This window comes from Notechis scutatus, chromosome 3 (assembly GCF_049901735.1).
Source record: "Notechis scutatus isolate UNSWTSFEM ecotype Mainland chromosome 3, rNotScu1.2, whole genome shotgun sequence".
In the NCBI taxonomy this organism is placed as follows: domain Eukaryota; kingdom Metazoa; phylum Chordata; class Lepidosauria; order Squamata; family Elapidae; genus Notechis; species Notechis scutatus.
The window spans coordinates 114,470,892-114,483,237 of NC_142011.1; the positions used below are offsets into that span (position 1 = coordinate 114,470,892).

At 40.5% G+C, this 12,346-nt stretch overlaps 1 protein-coding gene across 1 annotated transcript in view; it reads right to left on the bottom strand.

Annotated features, from left to right (window-relative positions):
• Positions 1-719: 719 nt before the first annotated feature.
• The window catches only part of POLR3F (RNA polymerase III subunit F), a 70,772-nt gene continuing 59,145 nt past the window's right edge, over positions 720-12,346 (bottom strand). The window contains exons 7-9 of the mRNA XM_026683189.2: positions 11,331-11,438; positions 10,077-10,268; positions 720-1,060 (exon numbers count right to left, since the gene is read on the bottom strand). Coding sequence (XP_026538974.1) covers positions 983-1,060; positions 10,077-10,268; positions 11,331-11,438 — 378 coding nt within the window. The 3' untranslated portion in view covers positions 720-982. The remainder of the gene's footprint in view (positions 1,061-10,076; positions 10,269-11,330; positions 11,439-12,346) is intronic.

Below are 12,346 nucleotides of genomic sequence, written 5' to 3' on the forward strand. Positions count from 1 at the left end.
GAACAAAAATGTATCAAAAGGAATCCTTTATTGAGATGAGACAATTCATGTAGGAGTTCAAAGCAGCATCTGAGGTCCCTCAAGCATACAGGGATAGATAAGGGAGTTTAGAAACCCTTCCCCTTATCTCAATGTGCATTTCGTGAAACAAAAGCCAATATGTTAATTCCCCTCCCCCACCCCTTCTGTAGAAACTATCTTTTTCAGTTTCCCAGGGCATACCTAATTTTCCCCCACCCCCCTTTTAGAACGAACTTTTCCAGAGATTCCCAGGACACATCTCACTGTGGAATTTTTATGATCTTCTCATCTCCTGGCTATGCCTCTCAGAGGTGATAGGTTCCGGCCATCTGGCTTTTCCCCCTCCATTGTATCATGTGTGGGTTATACAAATTCGATATAAGATTAAATATATTCAGGTTACATCAAGAAAGAATTTCTTTATCAGTTTCCCCCCATTTTCTTCCTCCACTGAAGAAATGACAGATACACAGATCTGACACATTTATATTATTGAATATAGCACCAACTCCAATTTCAGTGTTCCACTAACATATAGAAAGCATTGCCACTTTTGGTGCCACTCTGGTGGACACTCTTGCCATTTTAATATTTTTTTTCACATCTGGGTGGACTGCATTCCCAATTTCCAGTTCCATGAAATAAGTGAACTAAAGGTTCCACTAATAAGACAATCTTAACACATACTGCAGGATTCAGTTGCAATTCACGGGCTCATTTTATTTAGCACAGTAAACTAATACTCTTAGTCAAAATTTAATTTGTCTCCTGAAGCTCTGTTTTATTGTATCCCTATGTATCCCTATGTACCTTACTACTTGGAAGCAGAAATATAGATTCAATCCAACAGAAGCTCATTTAGCAGATGGCACGGCAGTCAACCCAATACCCAAGCAGTTTTCTAATAAAGAGTTTGATTCATCAGGTTTAAAGCTTCAGAGCCAATTTCTTCATTTGACCCCTAAAATTCTAGCCATTCCATCATGTAAATACAGTTTGCAGGAGATACTTCTCCACCTTCGTGGCAATCATCAAAAACCTAGGAAGGGAATAAGATAGAAATACGATATATAATTTGATCAATCAAATTGTGTCAAACCAATATTTTCAAACAATTCTGTGAACAATTTATATATAAGTAACCTTATTTCTAAACTCTGTAAGTGTAGAGTGGTGCTAGCTGCTGCTCAGAGAAGAATCTATGAGTCCACAAAGACACTCAAATTACACAGAAGAACAGAATTGGAAAGGATTTGGAAGTCTTTGTGTCCAAGCAGGAAACCTTGTAATGGATGTTGGCAACTCGCAGCTCTGGAGCAGCATGCGGCTCTTTGGGCCCTCTGCTGCGGCTCCCTGTCCCATCACTGGCTGGCCCTGTCTCTCTCCTGGCCTGAGAAGGTAAGGGCAACGGCAGGGGATGGAGAATGGCCGGGGCTGATTCTCCGGCGCCTCACTTTTGCTGCTTGTTGGTGCTAGGTGTGCCTTCCGGTCCTTGTTGGTGCTGGGCATGCCTTGCAACCAATGCTGGCCTTGCTAACATGAGGGTTAACAGGGTGGGAATGGGATCTGGGAGGCAGGCATGACGGAAAGGGGGATGGGCCCACAGTGCCCAGCACTCAGGGTAGCAGGAAAAGGGGGATGACCCTGCCAAACCTCGGACTCCCACCCCGGTGGTCAGGCTTGGAGAAAGCCAGAATGCCCTTGCCCAACAGCCAGTTCCCCCCCCCCCCATGTCTCTCTCTCTGTATGTGTGTATCTCTCTTGCGCTGTCTCTGCGTCTCTTGTCTCTCTCTCTCTTGGAAAGCCACGGCTGGGACAAGCCAGCAAGCTCTCTTTGGGGCTCTTGGCTAGTCCTTTTATTTTTTCTTTCTGGAAATGTGGGCTGGCTGAGAAACGATCGCCAGCCAGGGCAGAGGCTTCCCTTCAGGAAACCCTCCTCCTCTCCCTCCTTCTCTTCTCATGACCAGGGGCTGTGGCGGGGCCAGAAGGGTGCGCACGTATGGGGAGACCCTCCTTAAATGAGCGCCAAAGCGCAGCAAAGGCACGCGTGGGGTGGTCAGCTGCTCACTTAATGAGGGTCTGAACAGGACACAGCTTCTCTCCTGCACTAAGGCTCCGGCCATCGCCTTGCCATGTTGTCATTTCCAGCAGCTCTTTGGCCAAGCATGGAGGGCGCGAGCTCCAGCCTAAAGTAGCAGGAAGCTAAGGCTGCATTACGTGCAAATGTGATGCTAAGGCAGTACAGGGCCACTTTGCTCTTGCAGTAAGGCTTTGGTGACCCTCCTCCCCCTCAGGACCCCCTGGCCTGCTGTGGCGGGGCCAGGAGGATGCACACGCATGGGGAGACCCTCCTCAAGCAAGCGCCAAGTGCAGCAAAGGCATGTGCGGGGCAGTTGGCTGCTTGCTTAAAAAGGGTCTCCTTCCTGGCCCGCCACAGCCAGCCAGGGGGTAGTGAGAGAAGTGGGTGGGAGAGGAGGATCACCCAATAAAATAAAAGGAATAGCCAAGAGCCCCAAAGAGCTTGCTGGCTTGGCCCAGCTGTGACTTTGAGAGAGAGAGAGAAAGAGAGACACAGAGAGAGGGAGGAGAGAGGGAGAGACATAGACACACAGAGTGATACACAAAAAGGGGAAGAGAGAGGGGAAGATAGGGAGAGAAAGACATACAGAGAAAGATACAGAAAGAGGGTGGAGAGATACAGAGAGAGGAAGATAGGGAAAGGGACAGAGAGAGACACACAGAGAGAGATACAGAAAGAGGGGAAAGAGAGATACAGAGAGGGGAAGAGAGGGAGAGGGGGAGAGAGATACAGAGAGAGAGCAAGGAAGATAAGGAGAGGAGAGAGAAGGGGAGAGAGGGGAAGAGACATAGAAAGAGAGGGGGGAGAGGGGCAGAGAGATATAGAGACATAGAGAGAGAGAGAGAGAAAGATTTTGTGGCTGAGTAGGTGTGGCTAGGGGAGGTCATGTGACTGGGTGGGAATGAGTGACATCAAGTTGGCCACGCCCACCCAGGTTTTGTGGCTCCCAGTGTTTTTTTTCCGGGTCCAAATGGCTCTTTGAGTGTTTAAGGTTGCAGACCCCTTCCCTATATCATTTCAGATAAATGATTGAGCCCCCACAACTCCTGAAGGCAAGCCACTCAACTGTCAGGAAATTTCTTATTTCTAGGATGGATCTCTTCTTGATTAGTTTACACCCGTTGCTTCTTGTCTTATGTTCAAGTGCTTTGGAGAATAAATTGACCCTGTCTTCTTTGTGGCAGCTCCTTAGATATTGAAAGATTGCTATCAAGTTACCCCAGTCCTTTTAATTAGACTAGACATACTCAGTTCCTGCAACTGTTCTTCATATGTTTTTAGCTTCCAGGCTTCTAACTGCATAGCGCTCATGCTGGAAGCACCAAGGCCAAGGCACTTCCAGATTGAAAGGATTAATTGGTGACATCACTATTACTTGGGAGACACCAGTTGGGGGTTCCTTTCATGTCCCAAGCAGGACCTGGAACAAGAGGTCACCCCACCTCACAGCAGCACTCAGGTTTTGAACGCAGGCTTGCTACTTGTCAAGCCAGCGTCCTAACCATGCGAGCTACAATACACTTAGTCCCTAATCATATGTTGATTGGTTGTGGTCTACTTTATCAAAAGCCTTAGTGAAGTCCAAGCAAATTATGCCAATAGCATTTAGCTGGTCCATTAACTTTGTCACTTTGTCAAAGAATGCAATAAGGATTGCTCGTAATGACTGGGTTCTGACAAACCCATGTTGGCTTCTGGATATAAGTGCTTGCTTCTAGGTGTTTGCAGATATGTTACTTGATTAGCTTGATTTGTCTTTTCCAGGATCTTACCAGGTATTATGAAGCACAAAAAAGTACAACTTCATCCAGAAACATCTCCCTCAACATTAGTTGACAGAATCCTAGAATAATCTGATTAATTTTATTAATCAATTAGACAATTGGAGACCAACAGCTGTTAGTATAATCCTAAACTGCAATATTCAAATGCCATATTTTAAAATGGGCTTTGAAAGAGAACTTAGTGCAATAGAATAATGCAACAATAATCACAGTCTTAACTAGAAATCTAAAAGTTTTATTTGGAAGTAACTGAAGTCCATCAATAATACATTAATCTGGAGGCTAGAATTGAATATACCTGCCTAATGAAATGTCCTTAGGGATGTCCTAAGCCAAATAAATCCTGTACCTTGAATGACATAGTGAAATCAAAGAGGCCTTGGGATCTTTGCAACTACACAGATTTTCTTTCAGGAAGAGGGAAGCCCCACAGAGAAACATATATACATTTGTTGCTGAACTCAAATTTCCAAGTGCAATTACTTTTGCAGACAGCCAGTTTGATCTAATGGTTAAGGTATCAAGCCTGAAAGCAGGACATTGTAAATTTAAGTCCTGCCTTAGCCTTGAAAGTCAGTTGGGCTTTTTCTCAGCCCAACCCACCTCAAGGATTATTGTGGGGAGGAAAGTGTGTCGTATACATTCACCACCTTGAATTATTTATAAAAATAATAAACGTGGGGTACAAATAATTAACAAAAAGATTGCCTTATGTTACAGACCATTTTAATTAACAGTAATTCAATTAAGTTTGATATACTGACAACCTTTTATGAACAGTAATTTGTGGGCCAAAGAATATGTATAATAGATGCATTTCATATTCTGGTTGTTAGGAAGAAGCTTCAAGGACAAATGTCAATGGTAGCTGAGAAAGGTTTTCATGCATATTGATAAATCTGGTTTTTGTCTACTATTCTTTCTTGGAGGATTAATTTGCAATTATCTTTCAGGCAATTAGTTAAACTACTTTCTGGATTAGTTACCAGAAATATATTTCAAATACAACATTTACATGTTTTAACAGTTTAACCATTTTGTTTCTGAATATAATTTAAAGGGCTAATGTAATTTAAAGGGCTAATGTCAGTCAGTCTGTCTTTCTCTTTCTTTCTTCCTTCCTTCCTTCCTTTCTTCCTTCCTTCCTTCCTTCCTTCCTTCCTTCCTTCCTTCCTTCCTTCCTTCCTTTTTCCATACTACCCCAAAAATACATTTTCCACATGAAAACAGGAGAGAGCTTTGCCAACAGTCAGCTTATGCAATGGTGGCATTCAGCCGGTTCACACCAGTTCTGGAGAAATTTCTGAGCACTTCGGTGAACCGGTTGTTGGAAGAAATATCCTTCCAACAGCCTTTTGTTTTTCCCACTTTATAGGACTAATCCTGCCAGGAATCCTGCCTTGTCAGTTCACTGAGCACAGGGGTCTCTTGTCTATGGGGATTCTTCAGTTGTCCAGGTCATGGTTGTCCCAAAGGTGCTTTTTTCAAGAATGTTAGAAGAAATATCCATCTGGTTAAGTTCCAAGTAGGGAGAAAGATACTGGAAATACGAAGGTTGACCAAAAAGATGGTTTATTGGTGAACAGGACCACATGGGTTTGAGGTCCTGGGCAGCTGACCAATTGGTTTGATCAATACATGGATTTTTATACAGTTTATTCTACAGCAGTGGTCACCAACTGGTGGGTGGTCCATGAGAAAATTTTGGTGGGCCACAGAGAAATGTCCCCCCCAAAGCAACCCCTAAAGCAATTAATTGAGGCTGAATGGGAACACAAGGCTGCACCACCCACATGGCCCACCCACCCGCTGACCCCCACCCTTTGGCCGAACGCAAACCTGCAAAAAGCTGTGCAGCCCTCGCTGGCCAGGATGAGGTAATGGTGCTAATGCAGCAAGAGGGGGCTGGTGGCACAGGCAGGCTGAAGCGGCGATGGAGATGGCCGGAAGGTGCAGGAGTGCCACGCTACTTGCATTTATGCGGCACTCCCACACCTTCCAGCTCGCCTCTCCTGGCCTGGGCTCTTCCTCGATGGCTGCGGGCTATAGGGACGGCCTGGGGCAGGAAAAGTACTGTCTGGTGGTAGTGGGAGGGGGTGGAGTGGGCAAGTCTGTGCTCACCATCCAGTTCAAAGGTCCGGAATGGGGCATCGTCGTAGTCAGTTTTCTCGTCCCTCTTGGCGCTCTGCTCTGCTGCCCCCCTCCCCCAGCAATCGCTGCCCGGGGAAGGCACAGGAAAAGCGAGCAGAAACATAGCTCTCACTGGGGCGAAAGAGCTGAGATTGAGGAAAACACAGGCAAGAGAAGACAGAAGCTTCCGCCTTTGAAAAGCGCCGCTTTCTATTGCCTGTGCCTTCCCTGATCTCCGCTCTTTCGCCCCAGCAAGAGTTATATTTCTGCTCACATTTTTTTCCTGTGCCTTCCCTGAGCAGCGATGGCTGGGGCTGTTGGGGGAGGGGCAGCAGAGACGTCAGGGCTGTTCTCCCCCCTCAGCAAGCCAGGCCTGGAGGAATGCGAAGAATTGCGGGTGAGCGCCAGAGAAATGCTTGTTGAAAATGCCAACACGTGTTTCCAGTGCACTCTCCTCTGTCCCAAAGTAGGATTGAGTGGGGGGAAGGGAGCAGGGGGAAGGGTAGGAGGGAAGAAGCCCGGCTGGCTTTCCTTTGGCATGGGGCAGGGGAGAGATCAAATGCCCAGACCAAAAGAATGCCAAGGAAGACAAGCTCCTGTTTGTGCAGGCAAGAGCTCGAGCTTTTCTGGGCTCGACACCCCCCCCCCCATTGGCCTCCACACAGGGAGGGACCCTTCTCTGCTTGGAAGCAGAGGGAGAAATCTGGAGCTTAGCCTAAGGGAGTCCTCTTCTTGTGTGGAGGCCAAAGGGGGAGATGTTGCCTGGTTATTATGAGCCCATCTTCCTTGGTGCTTCCAGCCCGGCCCTCCTTCCCTCTCCCAACTCCAGGCAGCCACACCTGGCAAAGGAGGGAAAGGTTTCCTCTGACTTGGGGGGAGATATGGAATGACAGGAGACCAGATTTGGAGGGTCTCTGCTTTTCTTCCGTTTGATGGGGAGCTGGTTCCTCCCGTCCAGATCTTCCCAGCCTCCAGGCATCATGTGGCTTCTTTTGAATCCCAGCAGTATTAAATCCTCACTCTTTCCCCTTAAAAGATGAGAGAGGCCTTCCTTTCCCTTCGCTCTGCCCCATAGTTATGATTAAGCACTTACAATTTTGTTATAATTAAATAAGCATTTTTATACTTAAATATATATATATATATATCTTTATATATAGAGAGATATTTTATATTAAAATTAATTTTTAAATATTAAATTTATATTTAATATAAAAAATAAAAATGTTATATTAAATATATTATCTTTTTTTAAAAAAATTGGTATTAGTGATCCTCAGGATTTAAAAGTATGAGTTTGGTGGTCCTTGAGGTCCAAAAGGTTGGCGGCCCCTATTCTACAGCATTTTGTAATTTAGAGGCTTGTTTGTGTATTTTGTTATTTAATTTTAATTAGTTTGTTTCGTGAAGGCTGGCAATGAGCTGGGGTTTTTAATCTTGTTTAACAAATGTAATTAATCCTAGATGCTTGGGGTTTTAATCCTATCTTGAATGGTGACAAGGTGACAACCATGAAAAGGTGACCTCAATTTATTTGGAACTATTAAGAAAGACTGAATCTGTTTCCTGGTTTTTAAGAGCATGTTTCTCTATTTCTCATTTAATATCTTTTTAATATTTCTCAACATATTTCATTCTTCTGGGGGAGGGTGCTAACTTTCTACAAGAGGCAACTGGACTTTCTTGGTTTCAACAAAGTCCAGTTGCCTCTTGAAAAAGCACCTTTGGAACAGATGTCTCTTTCATTGCTTTGAAGTGGCCAAGGCTTATGATTGCTCACTGATAGTAAGATTTTAAAAAGGAGGTAGGGGTGTGGATCTTCAATTTATTTTAGTTTTCTCCCATGATAATAAGGCTTAGTAACATGGCACCAGGCTTAAAGTTTAGATATCTGTGGCATGTACTAATTTTATTGTGATCCTGACAAGCTTGGGAAGCTTGAACCTGGGTCTCGTATATACTTCGTTAATTTGTCTCTTTAACTTGGCATTTTGTAGCCCAAATATGCCAACTCACTTTCTGGAGAGCTTAAATGACCTCTCTGCTAAAGATTTCACTTTATGAGCAAGAGTTGGTTGCTGATACTTATTGTTGCATTTTAACTATTTTAATTCCTCAAGGTGCTCTGGCACCCTGCCTGATTTGTAACTCCAGGTTGCAGATATTGCTGATGAAAAGGAAGGTATTCAGACAGCATGGTTTAGGTTTCCATGATGGCTCTGGCTATCATTGATCTTCAGTGTGTATTCCCCCATTTCTAATCTAATGATTGGTATTTAGGGCAGCATTTTGCAAGCAAAGAAGCTTTTTGTATTTTTGTACAGGTAATCCTGGATTTGCAACAGTTCATTTAGTGACCATTCAAAGTTACAATGGTACTGAAAAAAGTGACTTATGACCACTTTTTACACTTACTACCATTGCAGCACCCCCATGGTCATGAGAGGCTGGGTGAGGCGAAGCGCCCTTTGATATGAGTGACATCGAGTTGGCCCCCACCACTGAGCCTTTGTCATCTCTCAGGTGGACTACTATAACTAGCTCTATAGGTGGCTGCTCTTGAAGATGATCAAGAAACTTCAGGGCTTCCAGTTTTGAGCCTCTTCGGTGACAGACAGAAATCCGCGATAGTGCGGAAAGGAAAAGAAGTTATAAAGGACAGAAACAAGATATAGAGAAACAGGGCCTATTTAGAGATAATGGGTGAAAATCTAACTGAAAAAGGGATTCTGTAAAGGTACATAAGATTGTATTGTTATATTAGTATTAAAAATAATTTTAGAAAATTGGAAACAATGTATGATTAAAATGAGGGATAAAATAGCTATTGTATGGAATGTGTTGTTTTAACTACATATATTTATAATCCTTTTTTTTTTCTTTTTAAGAATATAGTGTGTATTTTAAGAATGTACCAAGCAGAATCTGAATTGAAGTTATGTATTATATTAAATGTTAAACTTTAAGGTATATATTGAAGCTTAAATAAGAGTTAAATGGATAAAATTAAAATATATAAAGGTGTCATACTCCAATCAGCAACTACAGGAGAAACTTTGTTTAATGAGAAAAGATAATATGAAATTGAAACAGGACAGACAAAAAGTATAAATATAGGATTTGAATCAAGATGAGATAATTAAAATAAAATTAAGAAAAGTAAAAGAGGGGAGAAGCTATGTAGAAAATGTAAAACAGTAATAAGATATGGAATTGGACATAAAAATGAGAATGAAATTGAATTTGTGTCTGTACGAAGAAATGTAACCCAGGATCATGCTACTTTCAAAAAAGATGTTTTATTTGTATTTCTTTGTGAAAACTCAAATAAAATTTACAAAAAAAAAGAAGAAGGAAAGGATATTTTAAAAAAATTAAACCTGGAATGAGCAAATAAACTACTAATAATATAAGCCAAACAATAAATATAAATTTTGCTGAAAAATATCAATCCAGTAGTTCCTACAATGTATACTCACCAACAGAACCTTGTTTGAATTATTTCCCATTCCTGCTTAATTATTGTACCAGATATAAAACAATACCCTGTATAGGTAGTTCTCAACTTACAACCACAATTGAGTCCAAAATTCTTGTTGCTAAGTGAGATATTTATTAAGTGAGTTTTGCTCCATTTTACAATCTTTCTTGCCAAAGTTGTTAAGGTGAATCACTGTAGTTTATTTAGTGATTTATGAATGTCAAGTGAATCTGGCTTCCCCACTGATTTTGCTTGTCAGAAGGGTACAAAAGCTGACCCAGGACACTGCAACCATTACAAATATGAGTCAGTTGCCAAGCATCTGAATTTTGATCACATGATCATGAAGATACTGCTCACATAAGCAGGTAGATGCTGCAACAGTCGTAAGTGAGAAAACTGATCATGTCACTTTTTCCAGTGGTGCTACAACTTTGAACAGTCACTGAATGAAGTGTTGTAAGATGAGGACTACCTGTATTCTGAAGTCTAATTTGAATGACTGATATGCAGATAAATTTTAATGAGTCACAGTAGTAAAACATCTGATCTCAATGTATTATTCCTGAGGAATACTTACTGGACAAAGTCCACAAGGTATCCGTATCAACCCAGTGGGTTGTATGACTGGACTAATAGCTCTGTAGAGTTTCATGTGCCCGTCTACACTCCCTGCTGATGCTTCCTTTGCAGCAATAATGGTCATTTCTACTTTTCCATCATATATTAAGGTATTTAAAATGGTTTCTATGTCCTCCATTGACAATTCCACCTACAGAATTTAAAAAGCTCAAGTAAGAATACTCTAAGAAAAGGAGTACACTGATGCTTGAAAAGCAGGCTATTGTAAATGCTTCTATAACACAATCAATGCTTAATCGAACAGAACTGTTTTTTTAAATCCAACTGAAACTTCAGCATGATTTCAGCATGAAAGGATGGACTTATTAGTTATTAAGAAATGTGATAAAAGACAATTGCTTTCCAAATACATAGACTATACAAGATCTCTGTGAGGGAGAAGGGTAGTCTAGAAATACAAAATATACATAAATGAAAAGAATAAAGAGGAGTAAAACTGCCAGAGATAGGCTGAATATTCATTTTTAAAAGCAAACATAGTTCAGTCAAAAGCAGAGTTTAAGTCTATTTTAGCAAAAAAAAAAAAAAAGAATAAAAAGTGCTTTAAATCAAGTGGGTCATAAAACTCATCTGCTGTATCAGAGCTCTCATTCAGAATTATTTTTGCATATGATGCAAAGAGACCATCTAATACTATTAAAAAATATGCCCACAAAAATATGTCCATACTTTTGTTCTATCAGGTATAATCTGAATTTTCTTCAAAATTGAAATCTTTTATATTCAATTATTATTAAAAGTAATTGCTAAACCCAATAACCAAACATTTCTTCGAGGTACAATCTGAAGCTATACATTTTAATTTAAAAGTCTTGCTTGAAACCAGACTTTTGCTCCTTGCAGGAAAAAAAAATTCTTCCTTTTCTTTTTCATTCTCTCTTTCTTTCCATAGGATCTAATTTTTTATAAATAATACTCAAATGGATATAATCCAATTGACTATTTTTAAAAATGGTTCCTGAAAGCTATTGGCAAATATTAACCATCATTCAGATACACTTTAGAACCATGAATGAGTTACAACCAATAGCAGCAACTTAAGTTTGCATAAAGTGATCATTGCATTAATGCAGTTCAACTAAAGGTGGAGTTTCACATGATCTACAAATACAATTAAAAATGCCTATTATTTTGCAAGATACAATGTTGTTCTTTAAGTACAAAATGAAAAACTAATACACAATGGTCTTACCTTACTGATACCTAACTCACTGATATATTTCCACACCTCATGAGAAGAGGTGAATGAGCTATTTCTTTGTATCATAGGATTCTGCTTGGTTTCTCGAGCTCCTTCAGCCTACAAGATAATACCAATGGAAAAATGATATAGTAAAGCCATCTACATCAGTGGATAACAGTATTTTAGCTGGTATTCATTCAAAGATGTTTGCAAGTAAGTTATTCATACAGTGTTTCAAAGAAGCATTTCTTGGCATCAAAATAATTAACATTTAACAAACATAACTTCGCTGTGGCTTCCTTTTGCTGCACTTCCACATTGACTATTTAACATCAAGAAAAGTTCCTTTTTAAAAACAAATACTGTAAACTTTAAAAAAATGATTTTTTAAAAAATATTTTTCATTCATAGTCTGGAGTCATAATTAATTACCACAATATGTAGCAGGAGATAAAACTGGCCTATTTTTTTTCTTCAGAAAAGTGCTTGCAACTTTCTTCAGAGGATAGAAGAAAGCACAAAGGGATTGGTTGTCTCATGATTTGATTCTATTAAATAATGAGTTAGTTAATAAAGTTGAAATGACACTAATATTGGAATAAAACTACATGAAGTGCTATCAAAAGCTAAAGATAGATAGTATATGTATTCTGGAAAGCAGAATGTTAGAAATTCAAACTGTAAACTAGAATTCTCTGCAATATATTAGGACTTTGGTCTTTTTTTCCTGTCACATAAATCAGCCATATTAAATGTAGGTGCCTAGCTAGCCTGTGGGATCATTACATGAAACATCTGCCTTTTTAGTTATATGCCAGGGATCCCTTCCTTAGGTATAGCTTTAATGTACTTAAACTGTTTAGGAAAAAAATCCATTATAGGAGTCACCTGCTTCATAGCATCCACTATAAGACACCAGATCCAATTTGAATACTCTGAAGAATCACAAAATTATAGAGTTAGAAAGGATCATTAATACTATCCAACTCCTTGCTCTATAAAATTCCTATACAGTCTGAGTTTAA